Raw genomic sequence first — 26,112 nt, forward strand, 5'->3', positions numbered from 1 at the left:
GTCCCTCCTTGGGCTTTTCAGAAGTCAGCAGGTACGGCCTCAGCAGTGACAGGCGACCAGTTGAGTATTTTATTTTTTTCTCACACTATGCCCGGAGATCCCCTCTTTTTTTTTTTCAAGTCTTGGGCAACCCCTTTACCTATAAACACTTCTGCATTTCTGTTCACTTGTCACTGGAGGAAGTGAAATACAGAACCAAGTGTATCTGGTCCCCAAAGGGACCGGGCGAAAGGCTAAAGAGACAGAAACTGTTTTGGATAAAAACTTAAAAATTCTAATTTTGCCCAAGGCTCAGGGCATATTTTCATTTTTTGTCCAGAGTTTGAATTTAAGGGTATGTCTACACGAAACATAAATTGCTGCGGAAAAGTCTGCGACAAACTCCATGAGTAACGTGGATTTTTTTTGTGGCTTTTTCTGCATATTTGTCATTGATGCAAGTGGTGACATCCATGGTGGAAAAATGTAGCATAAACTGACATGGGTGTAAAACAAAACATAACAGAATTATAACACAACCTCAGTGCACTCCAATCGATCGCGCCGAGGTATAGCGTCACACTCCCAAAACAATCAACAATTACTTAGTGGACAGGGTATCCTCATATTCTAAAATGTCACTTTTACTAGATATGCCATAAAAACAATGAATCAATAAAATGGACCATAACACCAAAAACAGTGAGCAAATAAAAAAAATATCAACACACCCTACTATTGTCTCGTCGTAACATGAGATCCAATCTTACCGTCTAGAGCAGGTCACAATATTAGTAGGATACAGTCTTACCGCCTCCAGACGTGTAGATTGCAGGTAGGCATCAGGTGTGTGATAAAAGAGGATCCTTAAAATGCAGTGGCCAAGGATATTCAGAGACAGGTGCTCTGGTTGTGAATGTAAAGAGCAGCTACACAATAGTGACCCTAGTTATTATTCCCTCACAGGTGGTTAAGAGGAAGGGACTAATACATTGGCTGCCTAACAGACACAGAGCACCTGCCCCAATAGGGGCAACCCTATACGGAACCTGTCCCTAGTTAGGGGCCTATTCCCTATGCTTGCCCTCACTATATCCCTACATGCCACGTTTCGGCCTTGCTACGGGACTCATCAGGGGAAGTTCGATATTAGAGTATCACATCTACTCCCATATAGTAGATGTGATACTCTAATATCGAACTTCACTAAATATATTCCCCTGATGAGTCCCGTCGCAAGGACGAAACGTGGCAGCATTTTTTTGCAGATTGCACACATATCCACAGCTGGGAGTGGAAATAGTTCTGCAGGACCATGATCAGAATCCACAGGGCAATTTATGGCATCCTGTAAGCTGCCTTCGGCACATGGGCTGTTGTAAGGATGTGGGGCAAGAAACCTTAAATGTATTACTCTGCAATATGTCACTTTGGTCAGTAGATGGCAGCAAAGGATAAACGTCTATATGAGCTGTCTATGAGCGATAAGTAAATACCTTTTTTGTTTGCAAGGTTGGTAATGAGCTAATTTAATGCTGTTTGTGTACCCCTACAAGCATTACAGCAGGCTGGATATACAGGTTTGACACAGCACTTAGCAATTGACTTATTGCATCACACTCTCCCTGCAAGGGGAGGAGGGGCCGAGAGGAGCAGGAAGTGAACAGACGGAGGTTGTGCTTGGTGCTGCTGGAGACCAGAAGAGATCTTCTCTGCAGATTCTGGAAGGGAATGGGCCGGCTCACAGTGGAGACTGGCGACAGCACGACGGGGAGGTTTGCAGCGGCGACCCCAGGAGTGTCGTTTCTGTAGGATCCAGTTCTGGAGTGGACCAAGAAATAAGATAAAGCACCAAGAACCTGCTCAAGGAACTATAAGTGCGGCTGTGCTGCGTCACATTGCACCACACTGGTAAAGTGGCATTTGGACACATAATAACGCTCCAACTACAGTTTCATTGCAGTGTACGGGCTGTAAGCTAATGCAAAGACCCAAGGGACAGACATCATTCCACTGTGGGTTACAAATAGGGAAGTCTGATTTAAAGAGACAGACATTTACCTGTGGATTGCAAATAGTATTGCGCAATACTTAGGGTGCACCCCAACGAGGGACTCTTCCAGGAACACACAAGTGCAGCCAGGCTGCTTAATGGACTTTGGGGAAAACATCACATTTACTGGTTTATTGTTAGACAGTGTTACATTTACTGTTGGTTTATTTTCTGTGTACCAATCTGTTCTATATATGCACAGCTTCTTGTTCACTATATTGTATACAATGGTGAAGTAGGGAGCCGTCTGCTCCACCCGTCCCCAATCTGTGCTCTTCCCTGAAGGGGATGGTGCAGCGAGCCGGACCGCAGGGGAAACACGTGAGACTCACGGTGGACCGATGGGGATAGTAGTTCATGTACTCACAGTTAGTAGAGCCTCCCTGGGCCACAGTGCAGTGGATGAGAAGACAGCACTAAATCCTCCGGGGCACTCTCTATTGCAGGGAACACCAGCCAGGTGGAAGTTGAGGTGCCCTTGATGGTGTAGGTGTTTAAGGTGCTTTGGTGGCTGGGCCCCTGTGTTCGTGACGCCAGCACCGTAAGGTGCAAATGTTGAGTGTAGTAGTAGTAATGAAGAGTCAGTTGTTGTGAAACAATTCAAACATTTACTTGAATAAATAGTCTCAAGGAAGATGTTACAGTCCATCAATAAAGTGCATTCATATGGCATAAGTGATGACTCTATCCACTTATCAGGTTTAGGTAATTGTCAGTTGAGGAGTTCTCTTTAAGGTTGACACTTTACAGTCAAGACTGCTGTAATTATTCTAAGTCCAAACTATAGCACTCTGGTACTAAATATGCTGTTTTCTACTTATCTTGAGCTATCCAATAAGGGCGTTCTCCCTCGTGGCAGGCATCAGTCTTCTGCTACATTATTTGCCGGATGCTCTCTTAAAAAGGTTAAGGTTTTCCACTATATCCCGGAAGGCTTGTGTAGTGTAAAGGACAATTCTGCACACTAATTATGCATACGTGTCCCGGCACTTGGAAAGTTACTCTCAGGCACTTATGCTGATGAGGTACATACGCTAGGTTCAGCTGTAACCCTCACTAGGCTTACTTCATATTTTGACATAAACTTACTGTCTGGTGCTTGGTTGTTGCAGTTGTCTTCTCCAGGCTTGATCAGGGCCCAGAGGAAAGGAAAACAGCTACATGTTGAGTTAGGCCTGTTTCTCTCCTCCAAGAACTTACTTTCCTCCTCTCACTCTGACTCTAACATAACATTCTGCTCTCTCAGCTCTAAGCTAAACACACCCCAGCTATATACAGGTCCTAAAATTCGCATATTGTGATAAAGTTCATTATTTTCTGTAATGTACTGATAAACATTAGACTTTCATATATTTTAGATTCATTACACACAACTGAAGTAGTTCAAGCCTTTTATTGTTTTAATATTGATGATTTTGGCATACTGCTCATGAAAACCCAAATTTCCTATCTAAAAAAATTAGCATATTTCATCCGACCAATAAAAGAAAAGTGTTTTTAATACAAAAAAAGTCAACCTTCCAATAATGATGTTCAGTTCTGCACTCAATACTTGGTCGGGAATCCTTTTGCAGAGATGACGGCTTCAATGCGGCGTGGCATGGAGGCAATCAGCCTGTGGCACTGCTGAGGTGTTATGGAGGCCCAGGATGCTTCGATAGCGGCCTTAAGCTCATCCAGAGTGTTGGGTCTTGCGTCTCTCAACTTTCTCTTCCCAATATCCCACAGATTCTCTATGGGGTTCAGGTCAGGAGAGTTGGCAGGCCAATTGAGCCCAGTAATACCATGGTCAGTAAACCATTTACCAGTGGTTTTGCCACTGTGAGCAGGTGCCAGGTCGTGCTGAAAAATGACATCTTCATCTCCATAAAGCTTTTCAGCAGATGGAAGCATGAAGTGCTCCAAAATCTCCTGATAGCTAGCTGCATTGACCCTGCCCTTGATAAAACACAGTGGACCAACACCAGCAGCTGACATGGCACCCCAGACCATCACTGACTGTGGGTACTTGACACTGGACTTCAGGCATTTTGGCATTTCCCTCTCCCCAGTCTTCCTCCAGACTCTGGCACCTTGATTTCCGAATGACATGCAACAGTCCAGTGCTGCTTCTCTGTAGCCCAGGTCAGGCGCTTCTGCCGCTGTTTCTGGTTCAAAAGTGGCTTGACCTGGGGAATGCGGCACCTGTAGCCCATTTCCTGCACACGCCTGTACACAGTGGCTCTGGAGGTTTCTACTCCAGACTCAGTCCACTGCTTCCACAGGTCCCCCAAGGTCTGGAATCGGTCCTTCTCCACAATCTTCCTCAGGGTCCGGTCACCTCTTCTCGTTGTGCAGCGTTTTCTGCCACACTTTTTCCTTCCCACAGACTTCCCACTGAGGTGCCTTGATACAGCACTCTGGGAACAGCCTATTCCTTCAGACATGTCTTTCTGTGTCTTACCCTCTTGCTTGAGGGTGTCAATGATGGCCTTCTGGACAGCAGTCAGGTCGGCAGTCTTACCCATGATTGCGGTTTGGAGTAATGAACCAGGCTGGGAGTTTTTAAAAGCCTCAGGAATCTTTTGCAGGTATTTAGAGTTAATTAGTTGATTCAGATGATTAGGTTAATAGCTCGTTTAGAGAACCTTTTCGTGATATGCTAATTTTTTGAGATAGGAATTTTGGGTTTTCATGAGCTGTATGCCAAAATCATCAATATTAAAACAATAAAAGGCTTGAACTACTTCAGTTGTGTGTAATGAATCTAAAATATATGAAAGTCTAATGTTTATCAGTACATTACAGAAAATAATGAACTTTATCACAATATGCTAATTTTTTTAGAAGGACCTGTATATTATGTGGCGCCAGCGCCACCTAGGGGCAAATGGTTGAAGTGACAATGCCAGACTGATAATGAGAAATACCATACATTAGATAAATACATAAATAATCAGATGTTTAAACTGTCCCTTTCACACAAATGTGGGACGCTGCATACCCCACTGCTAAAAGATAAGTCGTCCTCGACGTTTGCAGTGACTGAAGCTGTGGATCTCTACACCGTCTCCTGAAATACACCAAATACACTCCATACACAAATATACATAACCCTTCAATAACCTCCTGTAATAAAGGGTTATGCACAACAATACAGAATAGGCAATTTATCATGTATATATATATATTTATATATATATTTATATATATATATATATATATATATATATATCACTTTTTGTTTTCTTAGTGCGTAAGGACAAAGGGGCGTTGTAATCTTCAGTGCTTGACGGGTATAAAATGGGCGGTGGGCTGTGATCTCACATTTGGCGCAATATAGTCCATGACATAGTCTTGAGACAAAGTCCATCCCTGATTTGGGGTATAAATAATTTGTAATCCAAAGGGTTAATTAAAGTGCAAAGTTTTTTTAAGGCAAATAAAAATGTGTTTCTGGGTACAGTTCCTTGAACAGGGAAGATGTGCGCCATTCTTCCGGGGGAACAGGGCTAACAAGTATTCATTTTTTATTTTGTTAAACTATAGGGGCAGTGCTATTGTGGCACTAAGGGGGCATTCTACTGTGTGGGGGCACTAAGTATATTATAACTACTGTGTGGGGGTACTATGGTGCATTCTACTGTGTGGGGGCACTATGGTGTATTCTACTGTGTTGGGGCACTATGGTGTATTCTACTGTGTTGGGGCACTATGGTGCATTCTACTGTGTGGGGGCACTAAGAGCATAATAACTACTGTGTGGAGGCACTAATGGGGCATTCTACTGTGTGCGAGCACTAAGAGGGCATAACTACTGTGTGGGGGCACTATGGTGCATTCTACTGTGTGGGGGCACTATGGTGCATTCTACTGTGTGGGGGCACTATGGTGCATTCTACTGTGTGGAGGCACTATGGTGCATTCTACTGTGTGGAGGCACTATGGGTATCAGAACTACTGTGTGGGGGCACTAATAGAGCCAGGTGCAGACTGAGAACTTAAAGTAATATAAAAAGTGGCCCCATTTTGTAGTTTGGTCCAAATTGATGGAAGGCAGGGCCAGTAATACCATATTGTGGCACATTATACCACCCCAACAGAGCCAAATACCACAGTGCATCACAAAATACCGCCAGCAGCACAAAATACATCCCCAAAAACTTCCACTGGCCGGCCATGAGGAGGGCCCAGGTGGCCCTCTGGGCATTGGCCCCCTGGGAAATTTTCCTGTAAGGTCTATGGCCGATCCACCCCTGAATGTGGCATTCTACTTTGTGGGGGCACTAAGGAAGCATAACTACTGTGTGGGGGCAATAAAGGGGGGGGGGGGGCACATGCAATTTCTGTACTGGGCCCACAATGTAAAAACATCCCTGGATATAGCGGATGAATACGAGCATATGAGCGGTCTCTGAACTCTGCTGCTCTGTAAAGGAGGGCGGTGCTGCCCTCTGCTGGCAGCATATGGAAATTCTAGTAATGTCTCTGAGGTTACTAATTCTACAATACTTTCTCTGGCTATGATGGGAAACCTGGACTGTTCTGATGAACCAAGTGGCTAGGAGACTACAGGACCAGTATATATCTTAGGCCTCATGCACACAATAGTTTTTTTTAAGGTCCGCAAAAACGGGGTCCGTAGGTCCGTGATCCGTGAACGTTTTTTCGTCCGTGGGTCTTCCTTGATTTTTGGAGGATCCACGGACATGAAAAAAAAGTCGTTTTGGTGTTTGCCTGGCCGTGCGGAGCCAAACGGATCCGTCCTGAATTACAATGCAAGTCAATGGGGACGGATCCGTTTGACGTTGACACAATATGGTGCAATTGCAAACGGATCCGTCCCCCATTGACTTTCAATGTAAAGTCAGGAGTCCCTTTTATACCATCGGATCAGAGTTTTCTCGAATCCGATGGTATATTTTAACTTGAAGCGTCCCCATCACCATGGGAACGCCTTTATGTTAGAATATACCATTGGATTTGAGTTACATCGTGAAAACTCATATCCGACAGTATATTCTAACACAGAGGCGTTCCCATGGTGATGGGGACGCTTCTAGTTAGAATATACTACGAACTGTGTACATGACTGCCCCCTGCTGCCTGGCAGCACCCGATATCTTACAGGGGGCCGTGATCAGCACAATTAACCCCTCAGGTGCCGCACTTACCTGCTGGCTGCCGCGCTGTCTGTGACCGGCCGGGAGCTCCTCCTACTGGTAAGTGACAGGTCTGTGCGGCGCAAGTATGATGCTTCTAATATTGCTAAGTAACCATGGCAACCAGGACTGCAGTAGCGTCCTGGTTGCCATGGTTACCGATCGGAGCCCCAGCGATTAAACTGGGACTCCGATCGGAACTCTCCGCTGCCACCAATGATATAAATACAATAGAGGGAGGGAGGGAGGGGGGGCCGGGGGGGCCGCACACTGTGCCACCAATGATATAAATACAATAGAGGGAGGGAGGGGGGGCCGGGGGGGTCCGCACTGGCCACCAATGAAATTGAAACTGGGGAGGGAGGGGTGCGGCACCTGAGGGGTTAATTGTGCGGATCACAGCCCCCTGTAAGAGATCGGGTGCTGCCAGGCAGCAGGGGGCAGTCATGTACACAGTTCTCAGTATATTCTAACTAGAAGCGTCCCCATCACTATGGCCTACGGCCACGGATCACGGACACGGATGCCAATCTTGTGTGCATCTGTGTTTTTTCACGGACCTATTGACTTGAATGGGTCCGTGAACCGTTGTCCGTCCAAAAAATAGGACAGGTCATATTTTTTTGACGGACAGGATACACGGATCACGGATGACAAACGGTGCATTTTCCGAGTTTTCAACGGACCCATTGAAAGTCAATGGATCCGCAGAAAATTACGGAAAACGGAACAACAGCCACGGGTGCACACAACGGTCGTGTGCATGAGGCCTTAATCTAATCCAAATCCTTTCTTCCCTGGAGACAGGGCTTGTCTGGACCATACGTGATCAGCTAGTTGGTGGGGAAACCTCTCACATGGTTGTCCAAACCAAATAACCCCTTTAACACTCACCTATCCGCAGGAGTCATAATTGCCCGATCGCTCACAATCATCGCATCGGCGCTCGTTACGGGCAATTTATCTGCCAGTGTAAAGGGACCCTAACTGAATATTCACACGACCGTATTTTTTGTACACATCCAATCCGCATGTTTTTGAGGGTTGGCTGCAGACCCATGCAAAAAATGAGGACAGCACACCGTTTGCTGTCCGCATCCGTATGTCCGTTCCGTAGCTCAGCAAAAAAGATAGAACATGTCCTATTCTTGTCCGTTTTGCAGACAATAATAGGCATTGTTACAATGAAAAAAATAAATAAAATGGACATGTCACATGGACGTCATCCGTATTTTCTGCGGACCGCAGACAGAATGTATTTTGCGGTCTGCAAAATGCGGATCCTAAAAAAAAAAGATATCATCCATGTGATGTTTTTTTTTAATGCGTACCTATTGTAACAATGCCTGTTCTTGTCCGAAAAACGGACAAGAGTAGGACATGTTCTATCTTTTTCTGCGGGACTACGGTACAGACGGTGTGCCGTTCACATCTTTTGCGACCTCATTGAAATTACTGGGTCTGCATCCAATCCGTAAAAGATGCGGATCAGTTGTGGACCAGAAATTAGGTTGTGTGATTGGGGCCTCCGTGTGACATCTGTAATTCACGGACGTTGCTCAGCTGAAAATTAATTTCAAGAGCATTTTCTATCTACCATGAAATACGGACGCACCACGGATGCTATCCGTGCTGTGTTCGTGATTTTCATGGACCCATAGACTTCAATGGGCGTGCTTGGTCCTCATCACGGACCAAAGTAGTGCATGTCTCAGATTTTTTATTTTTTTACTGCTCCACGTTCAGTGAAAAAATACTGGTGTGAACAGGCACATTTAAATCAATGGGTACGCGTGCTGTCGGTGGAAAATGTGGACAACACGTACGTGAAAAACAGAAATGTGGATGAGGCCTAATGGTTTAGCTCTAAAAACAGAACAGATTTTTCCCTTATGCAGGTTTTGGCTCTCAATAACTGATGGAAATCACTGACCAAACACTGACATGTGAATAAGGCCTCATGCACATGACAGTTGTTTTTCTCGGCCTCTGTTCCGTTTTTTTTGCGGATAGGATGGAGACCTATTCATTTCAATGGGTCAGCCAAAAAATGCTGATAGTTTATCCGTTTGTGTTTCGCGTCCGTTGTCCGTGTTTCCCTTCAGCAAAAAAAAATAGTGCATGTCCTACTTTTTTCACATTTGCGGACAAGGATAGGCATTTATTACGACTGTCGTGTGCATGAGGCCTAAGGCATAACAGCTGATCAGTGGGGGTTCTGGGTGTCAGACCCCCACCGATCTGATATTGATGGCCTATCCTGAAATGGGTCATCAACATCAAAATCCTGGACAACCCCTTTAAAAGGATTTTCCGGTAATAATTATTTAGTAGCAACCGCCCGCCACCTACCCCCTGAAACATGAGATTCATACTTACCTGCTCCACGCCGCTCTGGTTCTCCTTGTTGCCTCTGCTTTCTCCATCTTCCGATCCCCATCGGTCCTTGGACATGGTCACACTCACTGTTCCAGCCAATAACTGGCTTCAGCAGTGATGTGCTGCCCGTGGCCACCTCTGAAGCCAGTCATTAGCTGGAGCAATGCCTGTGACCATGTCCATGAAAGAGAAAGCGGAGGCAGCACAGAGGACCAGAGCGGCATGGAGCAGGTAAGTATGAATCTTCAGGGGGCAGGCTGCGGGCACTTGCTAAAAAATAATTATTACTGGAAAATCCCTTTAAGGCCTTATTATATAATATATCATATCCTTGTTACTCCCTCCCATGGACCTAGCTGAAGAAGGTGATCTCACCAGCTTCCCTCACCCATCACACATTTAATTATTACTCTTATAAGGGTTCTCTAAAAAACACCCAAAAATTTGTAGCCACAGTTACAGGTTATCTGGAGTTCCCTATGGCTTGAACCAGTGTGTGTGTGTAACGAACAGTAGGTGTGGACCCACTGTGCCACTCAACCAGTTTGACTTTGGGCTAAACCTAAGGAAGTTGTCCTGGTGGTTACCTAGTATTTACTCTTTAACCCCTGTACAGGGATCTGGACTTCGCTGCAGGGAACCAACAAGGCCTCTACCTCCTGGCGTAGTCCTGGCGGAGTTAACTGCTCACCCATGAGGGCCAGAGACACTGGTGCGAAGCACTAAGGGATCAGGCAAAAGGCATAGTCTGAACACAGTCCATGGTCAGGGCAGGCTGAGTATGTGCATATTCCAGATAGCAATTCCAATGAGTACATGAGTATGTAGTCCAAGTATCAGTTCCAAAGTCGGGGCAGGCGGAGAAGAGCAGAATCGGTAAACAGGTAAGGTACGGTACATGGGTAGTCAGACAAGAGATAACACTCAGGGAGACCTGATCAGAACCTTAGTCAGTAGCTGGACAAGGACCAAGGATTAACTCTGAAAGGAAGTTCATTAAGCACTAGTCCCAATACACACAGGCTGAGAGGAGCAATGCCTGCAACTGCCTTGGACAGCGGCAGGCACGGAGCACTGGTGTAACAGCGTTCACAATATACTCCATTTCTTCCATGTGGCAAGATCTCTTGAAGATCCTTCTACCTACACCAAGTACAAGGTTTGTATTCTGACACAATGCACATGAGAGAATTTGTACAAAGAATGGAAGATAGTGAACTCTCTATAATCATTCCCTAGTGACACCAGTGAGGAAGACGCAATGGATATGCCTTTAGGTAATTGTCACGGATGATGTTGCAGATAGCTGGAAGTTATAAAAAAAAACGTCCGACTGGCTTGATCCCAAACTAAGGAGCATATAGGTGACCCCTATAAAACCCTAAGAGCTCACCCTGACTGCTAAGCACATACAAGGGTCTCAAAGGGACGATTGTATGCCCACGTACCTAAGACTGTGTGACACCAGAAAACCCTATAATAGTGAGGGGACATGACCACCGGCTCCCTGCACTTCATACGGAGGGAGTCAGGGTCACCTAGAATCAAGCCAGCAAGGAAACACAATACATGAAATGGCTTATCTGAACAAGCAGCAGCAGAAGTCTCCAGCAGTGAACACTTCAATCCAGGAAGTAGTATAAACCGCAAAGTGAGGCAGTATGGGATGGAATATAAAGGAAAGAGGATTAGTCTAAATAGGTGACACCTGGGAGAAGGAAATGAGATGAGAAAGTGAAACCAAAACAAAGAACATCATGCAAGAGGTAGAGAAGGACGTCTGTCAGACCTTCTCACAGAACTGGTGGTGACAGTAATTATATTGAACGTACGTTGAGAAGTGATGATAGAGGTCGAAGGGATATCCTCTCTCCAGCTATGTCCTGCATGTCTGACAAACAGGAAAGGACTGTAGGACATAGGATATAAGCTCACAGAGGAGAAGAAGATACAGGATAAACGGCATGGAAATTACAGCATAGATAACTTCATAAAACCAAATATAACAATGGCCACTAGATGACAGCAAATCACACTATCAAGTATAGTGGTTGACAAATAGAATACACTTAAAGGGATTCTGTCATCAGAAATGAGGCCTATAACCTAAACATATGGAGATGTCCCTAGTAATACACTGAATCCTAAAGTGACTTTATCAAATGCGCCTGTGGCTCTATAATCATAAAAAACAGGTTTATATCACCTGTTACTCACTTCAAAATGTGTCCAAGGGGACGTCTCATGGTGAAGGGTGCCCGGCTGCAGCCATCTCGTTTAGGTGCCTAGCGCTGCCTTCTGAAATGAAATCGCCGTCCTCCCTTTTATTAGATCCGCCTACCTCAGTTCATCGCCGCCTCTCTAACGTCCGCTCGCTTCAGCCAGATCCCTATACCTAATGCGCACGCGCGTGATCTGGCTGAAGCGAGCGGACGTTAGAGAGGCGGCGATGAACTGAGGTAGGCGGATCTAATAAAAGGGAGGACGGCGATTTCACTTCAGAAGACAGCGCTAGGCACCTAAGCGAGATGGCTGCAGCCGGGCACCCTTCACCATGAGACGTCCCCTTGGACACATTTTGAAGTGAGTGACAGGTGATATAAACCAGTTTTTTATGATTATAGAGCCACAGGCGCATTTGATAAAGTCACTTTAGGATTCAGTGTATTACTAGGGACATCGCCATATGTTTAGGTTATAGGCCCTTATTTCTGATGACAGAATCCCTTTAATATGAATTCTAAATTAGAAACTCTTAGCTGGGGCAGCACAGTGTGACTACACCAAACTACAACATTTTTCTCCCAACCTCAGAGCTTCAAAGTTGTGTCCTCCTCCCATCTACATAGATGGTTCTCATCTGTCTTGGTTAGATGATGGAGGAAAAACTCCAGAAGACCCATGTTATGGATGGTATGCCCCAATTTTGGTGAAGAATGTCGGAAATGCTGATGTCTCTAGGGTTGTGGTCATCAGCAAACCTCAGGTGGCTTATACAGATGGCAAAAAAGTGATTCCCAGATACTGGAAAAGGCCATCAATCCCCACACTAGGAGAATGGTTTCTACAAGTCTTCTTGCTTTGGAAGGTCAAGCCTTTGTTGGGTTTACCAACATCTGGGGGGATTCATTTTGTTCCAATTCTACTGGATCCATGATCTCTAGGTGCCCCTTCCTGTCACCTCACGCTTATGATGGCACCAGTTGGTCCCTGTCCTAGTTGACCACAACCTCCATGTTTTGCGAACCTTTTGTTCTCCACATTTGTCTGTCATATGTGAAAAAAGCTAGTGGCATTCTCCATGTAATCCACCAATATCCAACTACCATAACCCTGCGATCTCCCCAGAGGGGCGGTTCTGTCAAAGAAGTGGACAGTATACATGGGATGCGATAGAACATAACAAAATAAAGACCATTGACAGAAAAATCTGAAGTAGACCAGGGATAGACTCCGATTGGTGGTCTTCTGGAGCCATTATTTTTTTTTTTGCAATGTCTATCTTTTTACAATGTGTGATAGTATAAATGTTATACTGTCTCTCTATCATCTATCTATTATCTATCTATCTATCTATCTATCTCCTATCTATCTATTATCTATTTATCCGATCAATGTCTCTATCATAAATAGATTGTCCATTAATTCTATTAAAATATTATTTTTCTGTTAAACCTCTATATATTATCAGTTGTCTATCCATTATAATCTATATTTTATTATTTATCGAATTGTCTATCTATCTATCTATCTATCTATCTCATAGCTCTCTAATATTTATCTGTCTGTATGTCTGTCTCTAGATAGATATTTAATCGATAGGCATAGATAAAAAAAATTGATATATAAATAATAGAGAGATAGATATAAATGATAGATACAGATAGATTAATAGATGATAGATATTAGACAGACAGATAGGACTGGCGATGGCTTATAAGGTGCTGTGCCTCTCCTGGTGCTGATGGTACCGGGGGCACAGGGTGGGCAGGCCGTGTCCTCCCGGTATTGGTCCAGCTGCCGCCCCCTCCCTCTGCTGCAGCCCCCCCTCCTCGGTCAGCTGATAGCAGCCTCCTCATCCTCCTCCTCCCCGTCTCTCCAGCTCTCTCCACCCTCTCCCCTGCAGTCGGATCTCTCTCTCGGACCGGCTCAGGATGGCACCCAGCGGGCTCAAGGCGGTGGTGGGAGAAAGTAAGGCGACGGTGGGCCCGGGGCGGGAGGGGGGCAGGTGCGGGGGATAGAGGGCGAGATGTGCGGGGCGACCCCTCCCTGTGTCCTGCGGCTCTGCCTCCTGCAGCAGCCTCCCGTCTCCCCATCACCCGCACCCAGCACAAGCTGCACTGGTCCCCAGCACCCTGCAGCATCCCTCCCCATAATCCCTTCCATCCTGCTGTCCGCCATGCCAGGATCTTCCCTAGTAATAGCATAGGATCAGACTACAACCACCATCATCATCAGTCATGCGACCTGACCACCCCTAGCAATGGTCATATATCTCCTCACTCCCATTATCCCTCTTCACACATCAGCAGTGCCCCCCCCCACCCCAAATCCCCAGGGGGTCCTCATGTCACCATTATAGAGGGCTGTCACCAGTGCACAGGAGCTTCATCTGTCACCTACCCACCGACCTACCTATCTCATCTCCCTCTCCTATCTATCTATCTATCTATCTATCTATCTATATTATCTATCTATCTACGGTATCTATCTATCTATCTATCTATCTATCTATCTATCTATTTATCTATCTATTATCTATTTATTATCTATCTATCTATTATCTATCTATCTAATCTACCTATCTATCTATTATCTATCTATTATCTATTTATTATCTATCTATCTATCTATCTATCTATCTATCTATCTATCTATCTATCTATCTGTATCCATCTACATTAGGTCCACAGTAGCTGCTGCAGTACATCTTTTTTTTCTGGAGGAGGATGAACCCTGTGCACAGAGCTCTTCTGCAGCACCGGCCGGTATTATGAGGTTCTGCAGCAGCTGAAACTATTATAAGGCCTCGTGCACACGACCGTGTCCGTATTTCCAAATGACTTATTCTTGACCTCAGTACGGACCAGAATAGGACATGTTCTATAATCTGTGGTACCGAAATACAGATGACATCCGTGTTGCTGTCCGTTTTTTTGGGGTGGATTTTTTGTGAACTCATAGAGATGAATGGGGCTGCGTGTAATCTGCAAAATTACGGATTGGACAAGGATTCAAAATAGGGTCGTTTGCATTAAGCCTGTTTGTAATACACAGTGGGAGGGGGTCGTTTTGTACAAATGTCACTTCAAATTCTTGTAAAATAAAAAATAGATATAGATATACAGTATATAAATACTATAATACATGTTGGCTGCTGCAGAACCTCTTTTTTTCAAGAGGAAAGTGGAGCTTCATTTCGGTTGCTGTGATCTTTTTGCTTTACAAGGCTCTTCTGCAGCAGCTGCGGCCTGTATTATGATGTTCTGCAGCAGCTGAGGTGTGTATTATCAGGTTCTGCAGCAGCTGAGGTGTGTATTATGAGGTTCTGCAGCAGTTGAGGTGTGTATTCTGAGGTTCTGCAGCAGTGGTGGCCTGTATTATGAGGTTCTGCAGCAGCTGCTGCCTGTATTATGTGGTTCTGCAGCAGCTGCTGCCTGTATTATGTGGTTCTGCAGCAGCTGCTGCCTGTATTATGTGGTTCTGCAGCAGCTGCTGCCTGTATTATGTGGTTCTGCAGCAGTTACGGCCTGTATTATGAGGTTCTGCAGCAGCTGCTGCCTGTATTATGTGGTTCTGCAGCAGTTACGGCCTGTATTATGAGGTTCTGCAGCAGCTGCTGCCTGTATTATGTGATTCTGCAGCAGCTGCTGCCTGTATTATGTGGTTCTGCAGCAGTTACGGCCTGTATTATGAGGTTCTGCAGCAGTTACGGCCTGTATTATAAGGTTCTGCAGCAGTAACGGCCTGTATTATGAGGTTCTGCAGCAGTTACGGCCTGTATTATGTGGTTCTGCAGCAGTAACGGCCTGTATTATGAGGTTCTGCAGCAGTTACGGCCTGTATTATGAGGTTCTGCAGCAGCTGCTGCCTGTATTATGTGATTCTGCAGCAGTTACGGCCTGTATTATGAGGTTCTGCAGCAGCTGCTGCCTGTATTATGTGATTCTGCAGCAGTTACGGCCTGTATTATGAGGTTCTGCAGCAGTTACGGCCTGTATTATAAGGTTCTGCAGCAGTTATGGCCTGTATTATGAGGTTCTGCAGCAGCTGCTGCCTGTATTATGTGGTTTTGCAGCAGTAACGGCCTGTATTATGAGGTTCTGCAGCAGTTACGGCCTGTATTATGAGGTTCTGCAGCAGTTACGGCCTGTATTATAAGGTTCTGCAGCAGTTACGGCCTGTATTATGAGGTTCTGCAGCAGCTGCTGCCTGTATTATGTGATTCTGCAGCAGTTACGGCCTGTATTATGAGGTTCTGCAGCAGCTGCTGCCTGTATTATGTGATTCTGCAGCAGTTACGGCCTGTATTATAAGGTTCTGCAGCAGCTGCTGCCTGTATTATGTGATTCTGCAGCAGTTACGGCCTGTATTATGAGGTTCTGCAGCAGCTGAGGTGTGTATTCTGAGGTTCTGCAGCATCTGAGGTGAGTATTCTGAGGTTCTGCAGCATCTGAGGTGAGTATTCTGAGGTTCTGCAGCAGTGGTGGCCTGTATTATGAGGTTCTGCAGCAGCTGCTGCCTGTATTATGTCATTCTGCAGCAGTTACGGCCTGTATTATGAGGTTCTGCAGCAGCTGCTGCCTGTATTATGTGGTTCTGCAGCAGTTACGGCCTGTATTATGAGGTTCTGCAGCAGCTGCTGCCTGTATTATGTGGTTCTGCAGCAGTTACGGCCTGTATTATGAGGTTCTGAAGCAGCTGCTGCCTGTATTATGTGATTCTGCAGCAGTTACGGCCTGTATTATGAGGTTCTGCAGCAGCTGCTGCCTGTATTATGTGATTCTGCAGCAGTTACGGCCTGTATTATGAGGTTCTGCAGCAGTTACGGCCTGTATTATAAGGTTCTGCAGCAGTTACGGCCTGTATTATGAGGTTCTGCAGCAGTTACGGCCTGTATTATGAGGTTCTGCAGTAGCTGCTGCCTGTATTATGAGGTTCTGCAGCAGCTGCTGCCTGTATTATGTGGTTCTGCAGCAGTTACGGCCTGTATTATGAGGTTCTGCAGCAGCTGAAACAATTGTAATTGTAGCACACAGTGGAAGGACGTCATTTTGTACACATGCCACTGTAAATGATATATACTGTATATCTTTAGTATGAAGGGCTTGTGGCGGCCATCAGTACCCTCTGTAAACAGATGGCACCACATGGCGGCAGTGAAGACTGCTGGGCCTTGTATATGGCTGCACACACTGGTCATATATAAAGGCTCCTGCTCTACACAAGCCGCATGTCCCGAGGGGGATAACAGATGTTCTGCCTGTCCATAATTTATGACCTGGAAAGCCTCCTGTGCAGTGTGACGCTATATACCTGGCTGTTCATGTCAGGATTGTGTCACCATCCGCTGGTCACTGGCGATCATGGCGTCAGTGTCTCAAGACAATCATTGGGCCGTAAGAGGGTGACTGACTTCAAGGGATTGTCCAGTTTCAGTAAACAAAGCTTATTTATAGTTGTGCCATGAATCTTTCTAATATAATTGGTGACAGTGTCGAGATCACTGCTTGCTGTCATTGAGTAACAAACAAGAAATACTCCCCTCACCCATCCCCACCTCCGCTGTTTCAAGGCTTTCTGGCCCCTCTCAACAAACAGGCCGAGGCGGGTCACTGCTGTGGCCAGTGATCGGCTGAACGGTTATTGCCGGTGTTTCCATAGGCAGCAGGGACCCGATAAGCGCAGAAACGGCAGTGGTAGGGGGTTGTGACTACTGCATATTTTATTCATTTTTAACCATGCCCCTTTTCTAACAATTTTTTAGATTTTCCAGAATAGATTAGAATTTTTTCTGAAAGAGGAATATATTTTTTTAAGCTTGAGGGGTTGTCCTGTTTTAAAAAAAAGAGAAGAAAAGTGGCAAAAAAAGAAAAGAAAAAGAAAACATACATCACCGATTTCTCGCCGCCCCTATTTCGATGCCTTTTTGGTGCCCGTTGGTCTTATGGTCCTTAGGGATTGGTGAGGTGTGTCTTTTCTTTAGTTTTTTTTAATGTTTAATAAATAAATAAAATCAATAAATAAATAAAACAAATGAATAAAATAAATAAACAAATTACGAACAGACAACCCCTTTAAAAAAAAAATCCCTAAGAAAAACAGCAGGTTTGCGAAAGGTGCCTTGAGGCTAGTCATGTGATTTATCTTGACCAATTTAAAAAAAAAAAGAGAGGAAAATCTCCCTTATGGCACCGACTATAATTATTTATCCTATGACTTGCCGTCAAGGTGGAGTTCTGACCTCTGGGACTTCCGCAATGTTAGATATTTTTTATTTTTTTGGAAGAGCGCCACTGCGGACCAAACACAGCGTGGCAAATATCCCTTAAAGGGGTTTTCCGAGTGTTTTATACTGATAATTAGAGATGAGCGAATTGACTTCGGATGAAACATCCGAAGTCGATTTGCATAAAACTTTGTTCTAATACTGTATTGGCTCCGATGACCCGAAGTTATCGAGACTTCGCGAAGCAATAACTTCTGCTTATCGGAGCCAATACAGCTCCTGCTCCGTATAGTATTAGAACGAAGTTTTATGCGAATTGACTTTGGATTTTTAATACGAAGTCGATTCGCTCATCCCTACTGATACTCTCTCTATCCTAGTGATGATGATCTATAAGAGGGAGGGCGACATTCTGGACCCTGCCAATTAGCTGTTTGAGGGGGCCACCTTTAAAGCTTTTCCTAGGCCAGTGATGTCACATTCATCGGTCACATGGCCTAGGAAGGGGCAGCTTAGTGCTATTTGTGTGAGCTGCAATATCAAACACTATCCAATGGATGGCGCTGTGTTTGGTAAGCCACAAAGAGGCCGCAGGGCTCACCGGAGCACCACGACCTCTTCAAACAGCTGATGACCTATCCCGACGCTCGGAAAACCCGTTTAACTGAGGTCTGTTCCGTTGAAGTGATGAATATACTAATATATAGAGAGCGAGGGTCAGATTTTGATGATATGTGCGTAGATCATGATGTAGATTTCTCCGTAGACCCTGTTCAGAACACCCTAGTGATATACACAGTGTGTACAGCGGGAAAAGCTTCCTGTATACACGCTATAAGCTTATAGGGCACCTTTGTCCTGATGGGAAAAAATATTGTCCTTTTGGCCTCCATTGGGCTAGTATATGTCAGTATACTGCAAAAATAGTATGGAATACCGTAATAGGCTATTCTTTTCTATAGATATACAGTAAAATAACGAACATTTATTTACCTTATATTTTTATTTCCTGTAGTCCGCAGGCAGCAAAGTCACGAAAGCTGTGCTGCTGTAGCACCTCCAGGAAAACGAAAATGTATTTACCTGAAAGTTTAATTTTTTACAGTTCTTAGACAGCACAGTCACGAAAGCTGTGCGTCATTAGGACGTCCAGGAAAATGAAAATGTATTTACCAGAAATTTTCATTTCCTGTAGTCCGCAGGCAGCGCAACTTTCGTGATTGTTCTGCTGTAGGATGTCCACAAAATACAGTATATATAGTATACAGTAAAAAATGTATACTGTGTTTTTTTTAAGTGGTGCCACAGGATCTGAGATAAATGTATGATCACTGGGGGGGGGGATCCTACCTCTGGGACTCCCACTGAGAAAGAGAATGGGGATCCCCAGAGTCCCATGTGTAAATGGAGCGGTAGGGCCTCTCCATTCACTTCTGTAGGACTGCAGATTACATCGCTTGTCTATCTCCGGTAGTCCCATAGAAGTGAATGTAGCGGTGGTCGCACACTTCATTCACAGAGGGGTCCCCCTTTCTATGATCGGTCATGCATTTAGCACCTATCCTGTAGATTGTGCTTTGTGCGTCAACCCCCTTTAAGGCTACTCGGTAAGTGGGGCAATGAGAATTCTGCAGTTTACGAGAAGAGAAATATGACGGCAGCCGGAATGTGACGCACACGTGTGAAATTCCTGTATACTGAGGCTGATGGTGGCGAAGGCCCCCGGCGCAGTGCATGCATGTAGCCGCCATTTAATACATGCATGCATGCAAGGGCTCTATTAGACCTGGTTCGCATTCAAAGTCAATTTTTGACACCGATTCTGCATCAAAAATTCAGTAAATATGGTAAATGCTATTTTTTTATGGCTTTTGACGGTAGAGTTGTACGTGCTGCTCTGCAGACAGGCGGTGGGGATGGAACAGCTGTGTCCGAGCCTCCTCGCCACCACACAATCATATTACCCTCCATCAACCCCATTAATGCCGGATTGTAAGCGGTTAATCGGCTTGTGCTCAGAGGACGCAGCGATTAATCACTTCTATCAGGCCTCTTCCTCCCTCTGCAGATAAGGCAGGGCGATGACAGCTCTTCTTAAAGGGCCCGGGTCGTAGGGCTATGCTCTGATCTGTATATATTGTAACGTGAGCAGTGTGCAGCTGCGAAACACAGGTGTCCATCTCTGTGCACCCTGCTCAGATCAGGCGAAATGCAGAGGTGTTTTGAAGCGGCTTACTACGAAAAACGTATAATCCTTAATGCAGACAGATCCCTTAAAGGGGTTGTCCCGTCTCAGACATTGATGGCATATCACTAAGATGCCATCAATGTCACCTCTGGGACCCGCTCCTAAGCCCAGAACGGGCCCCCCAAACTGAAGAAGAGCGCACTGTGTAAGCGCGTTCACTGCTATGGGAGTTCCAAAAATATCGGAGCACTGGCTTGGCTTTTTCCAGCAGTCCCATAGCGGTGAATGGAGAGATGGTCTTGCACGCGCGGTGCGCTCTCTATTTGCCGCTATGGCACTTCCGAAAATAGCCATGCGCGCTCGCTTAGCTATTTTTGCAAATCTCATAGCAGTGAATTGAGAGCACGTCTCGCATGCGCCGTGTGCTCGCCTTCATTTCTGGGGCCCTAGTCTGGAGAGAGAAGCAGGTCCCAGAGATGGAACCTGCGCTTATCTGCCATCAATGTCTGAGATGAGACAATCCCTTGAAAGGGCATCTGTCAGCAGTTTTGTACCTACCTGTTACATGTGCACTTGGCAGCTGAAGGCATCTGTGTTGGGCCCATGTCCATATGTGCCCGCATTTGCTGAGAAAAATTATGTTTTAATATATGCAAATGAGCCTCTAGGAGCAACGGGGGCGTTACCATTACTCCTAGAGGCTCAGCTCTCTCTGCAATTATATGTTTTCGCCCGTATGCCGCAAAGCTACACCCTAAACATGTACACGGGGTTACAGGAGCCCGACAGAGGCCACTGTATACCCTCCATTGGAACAGATTTTGCGGTATACATTAGACAGAGGGGATATATGTGATATAAAGCCAGACTGAGGAATTGGCTGCTTTCTGCGGACCAGGCTTTTACATTTTCCTTTGACCGTGCATATCCTCCCTGGGGCACAGCTGAGGAGGCACAGTATTAAATGACAGCTATTCAAAGGGATGGCCAACCAAGTAATAGGTGGCAGGTGGCTTATTGTTAGCAGTCACAGAGGGTCTATCCTCCTTTAAGACATCCATTTGTCTTACATGTCTTATAGAGAAAGCAAGTTTAGAAAAGCTCATGGGTTTCACAGGGAAAATGTACACAGTGATGTCACAGTACAGGATAATAAACACAATGATGTCACAGTACAGGGATAATATACACAGTGATGTCACAGTACAGGGATAATAAACACAGTGATGTCACAGTGCAGGGATAATAAACACAGTGATGTCACAGTACAGGGATAATACACACAGTGATGTCACAGTACAGGGATAATAAACACAGTGATGTCACAGTGCAGGGATAATAAACACAGTGATGTCACAGTACAGGGATAATATACACAGTGATGTCACAGTACAGGGTAATAAACACAGTGATGTCACAGTACAGAGATAATAAACACAGTGATGTCACAGTACAGAGATAATAAACACAGTGATGTCACAGTACAGAGATAATAAACACAGTGATGTCACAGTACAGGGATAATAAACACAGTGATGTCACAGTACAGGAGTAATAAACACAGTGATGTCACAGTACAGGGATAATAAACACAGTGATGTCACAGTACAGGGGTAATAAACACAGTGATGTCACAGTACAGGGGTAATAAACACAGTGATGTCACAGTACAGGGATAATATACACAGTGATGTCACAGTACAGGGATAATAAACACAGTGATGTCACAGTACAGAGATAATAAACAGTGATGTCACAGTACAGGAGATAATAAACACAGTGATGTCACAGTACAGGGATAATATACACAGTGATGTCACAGTACAGGATAATAACACAGTGATGTCACAGTACAGGGATAATACACACAGTGATGTCACAGTACAGGATAATACACCAGTGATGTCACAGTACAGGGATAATACACACATGGTGTCACAGTACAGGGATAATACACATAGTGATGTCACAGTACAGAGATAATACACACAGTGAGGTCACAGTACAGGGATAATACACAGTGATGTCACAGTACAGGGATAATACACACAGTGATGTCACAGTACAGAGATAATACACACAGTGATGTCACAGTACAGGGATAATAAACACAGTGATGTCACAGTACAGGAATAATAAACACAGTGATGTCACAGTACAGGATAATAAACACAGTGATGTCACAGTACAGAGATAATAAACAGTGATGTCACAGTACAGAGATAATAAACACAGTGATGTCACAGTACAGGGATAATATACACAGTGATGTCACAGTACAGGTCACAGTACAGAGATAATACACACAGTGATGTCACAGTACAGGGATAATACACACAGTGATGTCACAGTACAGAGGATAATACACACAGTGATGTCACAGTACAGGGATAATAACACAGTGATGTCACAGTACAGGGATATATAACACAGTGATGTCACAGTACAGGATAATAACACAGTGATGTCACAGTACAGGGATAATAACACAGTGATGTCACAGTACAGGGATAATATACACAGTGATGTCACAGTACAGGGATAATAACACAGTGATGTCACAGTACAGAGATAATAAACACAGTGATGTCACAGTATAGGGATAATACACAGTGATGTCACAGTACAGGGATAATAAACACAGTGATGTCACAGTACAGGGATAATACACACAGTGATGTCACAGTACAGAGGATAATAAACACAGTGATGTCACAGTACAGGGATAAATACACAGTGATGTCACAGTACAGGGATAATAAACACAGTGATGTCACAGTACAGAGATAATAAACACAGTGATGTCACAGTACAGGGATAATACACACAGTGATGTCACAGTACAGGGATAATACACAGTGATGTCACAGTACAGGGATAATAACACAGTGATGTCACAGTACAGGGATAATACACACAGTGATGTCACAGTACAGGGATAATACACACAATGGATGTCACAGTACAGGGATAATAAACACAGTGATGTCACAGTACAGGGATAATAAACACAGTGATGTCACAGTACAGGGATAATACACACAGTGATGTCACAGTACAGAGATAATACACACAGTGATGTCACAGTACAGGGATAATAAACACAGTGATGTCACAGTACAGGGATAATAACACAGTGATGTCACAGTACAGGATAATAAACACAGTGATGTCACAGTACAGGGATAATAAACACAGTGATGTCACAGTACAGGGATAATAAACAGTGATGTCACAGTACAGGGATAATAAACACAGTGATGTCACAGTACAGGGATAATATACACAGTGATGTCACAGTACAGGGATAATATACACAGTGATGTCACAGTACAGGATAATAAACACAGTGATGTCACAGTACAGAGATAATAACACAGTGATGTCACAGTACAGGGATAATAAACACAGTGATGTCACAGTACAGGGATAATAAACACAGTGATGTCACAGTACAGGGATAATAAACACAGTGATGTCACAGTACAGGGATAATAAACACAGTGATGTCACAGTACAGGGATAATAAACACAGTGATGTCACAGTACAGAGATAATAAACACAGTGATGTCACAGTACAGAGATAATAAACACAGTGATGTCACAGTACAGAGATAATAACACAGTGAATAAACACAGTGATGTCACAGTACAGAGATAATAAACACAGTGATGTCACAGTACAGGGATAATAAACACAGTGATGTCACAGTACAGGGATAATAAACACAGTGATGTCACAGTACAAGGGTAGTAAACACAGTGATGTCACAGTACAGAGATAATAAACATAGTGATGTCACAGTACAGGGATAATAACACAGTGATGTCACAGTACAGGGATAATTAACACAGTGATGTTACAGTACAGGGATAATAAACACAGTGATGTCACAGTACAGGGATAATAAACACAGTGATGTCACAGTACAGGGATAATAAACACAGTGATGTCACAGTACAGGGATAATAAACACAGTGATGTCACAGTACAGGGATAATAAACACAGTGATGTCACAGTACAGGGATAATAACACAGTGATGTCACAGTACAGGATAATAAACACAGTGATGTCACAGTACAGGATAATAAACACAGTGATGTCACAGTACAGGATAATAAACACAGTGATGTCACAGTACAGGATAATAAACACAGTGATGTCACAGTACAGGGATAATAAACACAGTGATGTCACAGCTACAGGGATAATAAACACAGTGATGTCACAGTACAGGATAATAAACACAGTGATGTCAACACGTGATGTCCAGTGCAGGGATAATATACACAGTGATGTCACAGTACAGGGATAATAATCACAGTGATGTCACAGTACAGGGATAATAAACACAGTGATGTCACAGTACAGGGATAATAAACACAGTGATGTCACAGTACAGGGATAATAAACACAGTGATGTCACAGTACAGGATAATAAACACAGTGATGTCACAGTACAGGGATAATAAACACAGTGATGTCACACTACAGGGATAATATACACAGTGATGTCACAGTACAGGGATAATAAACACAGTGATGTCACAGTACAGGGATAATAAACAGTGATGTCACAGTACAAGGATAATAAACACAGTGATGTCACAGTACAGGGATACAGCAGTGTCGATACAATGCAGGAGTTAAATGGGTTGTCAGAGATAATCATAAATATTGGACAAGCCCTGCAATAGCGTAAAATAAAAAAAATCCTCCTATACTGCCCCTATTCTCCAGTGCTGGTCCTCCATGGTGTTAGACGGCCGAGGACAGTGATGGGTTGCAGTGGTCATGTGCCATATACCGTCACACAGGGGCGTAGCTAAAAGCTCATGGGCCCTGGTGCAAGAGTTCAGCTTGGGCCCCCGTCCCTCAGTGCTTGTTGGCAAGGGGCAGGGGAGCATTTAGGCTTCCTGCTGCCTGAGGCAGACATTGAAAGGGCACCCCCTCGTGCCAAATTCTTGACCTAACCCTTTCCCTCCAGCCCGAGGTGTAAATTGACCAGCATGCACTTTCTATAATGCCAGTGTCTTATGTGGCACAAGGGTCTTTGGGCTCCTGGGCCCGGTAGCGACTGCTACCTCTGCACCCTCTATATCACATCCTTCCTGCAGGTGGCGTGATGGTATATGAGTTGGGTACCCTGAAAAACATACTGGTTCATATAGCAGTGGATGGTGGTAAAAATGGCTTTGGCTATGGAAATGATATCCTTTGGTTATTAAAATAGACTGGTTATTTGCCAATAACTAGATTTGCCCACCCCCGCTGAGCTGGATAATGTCGGGCACTCCACTTGATTGGGCAGAATTAAGTTCAGATTAACTGCTAAAACAATTAACGTGGGTTTATCATGGTAATTTAATTGTGGCAAAGTGTCCGCTCTTGGCAATGGGCGAAATTCACAGCAAATCTGCATCATCTTTCCCATGTAAGACATGCCGATTTTGTGGCAGATGAACACTTTTTGGGAAAAGGTCCAAATTTCAGACTTTATGCTTGTTCGGAATATGTAGGTGGAGTTGCTCCCTAATATCCCGGTGACATACCCAGCTGCACTGTAAATTGTAGAGTAGAGACAGTTACTGTCATTTCTTGCTGGTGTGGGAGTCGGGATGAGAAAGAATGAGGTCACACATCAGCATAACTGTAGCGCCTGCGCAGAATACCAGAGCAGAGTGCCAGGAATGTGACATTCCCCATACTTGTAGGATGGCGACGCTGAGGGCGGAGATGCCGTTCTCCGCCGCGTTCACTGCCCACATTTTATCCAGGATAGGTCATCAATATCAGAACGGCCGGGGTCCTCCAGCACCCCCGACGATCAGCTGTTTGAAGAGAGGGCAGCGCTCATATGAGAGCTGCTTTCTCTGTTCTGTTCACCTGCTCGCTGTAGCATTTGCAGTGATGAGCAGG

At 44.6% G+C, this 26,112-nt stretch overlaps 1 protein-coding gene across 3 annotated transcripts in view; it reads left to right on the forward strand.

Annotated features, from left to right (window-relative positions):
• The window catches only part of STXBP1 (syntaxin binding protein 1), a 122,996-nt gene that overhangs the window by 51,027 nt on the left and 45,857 nt on the right, over positions 1-26,112 (forward strand). For 2 of the 3 annotated variants that reach the window (XM_044306239.1, XM_044306238.1), the window contains exon 1: positions 13,684-13,743. The exons of the other annotated variant lie outside the window; for it this stretch is intronic. In XM_044306239.1, the coding sequence (XP_044162174.1) occupies positions 13,707-13,743 (37 nt within the window). In that variant the 5' untranslated portion in view covers positions 13,684-13,706. Of the gene's footprint in view, positions 1-13,683; positions 13,744-26,112 lie in introns of those variants that run through there. 3 annotated transcript variants of the gene reach the window in all.

This window comes from Bufo gargarizans, chromosome 9 (assembly GCF_014858855.1).
Source record: "Bufo gargarizans isolate SCDJY-AF-19 chromosome 9, ASM1485885v1, whole genome shotgun sequence".
NCBI lineage: Eukaryota > Metazoa > Chordata > Amphibia > Anura > Bufonidae > Bufo > Bufo gargarizans.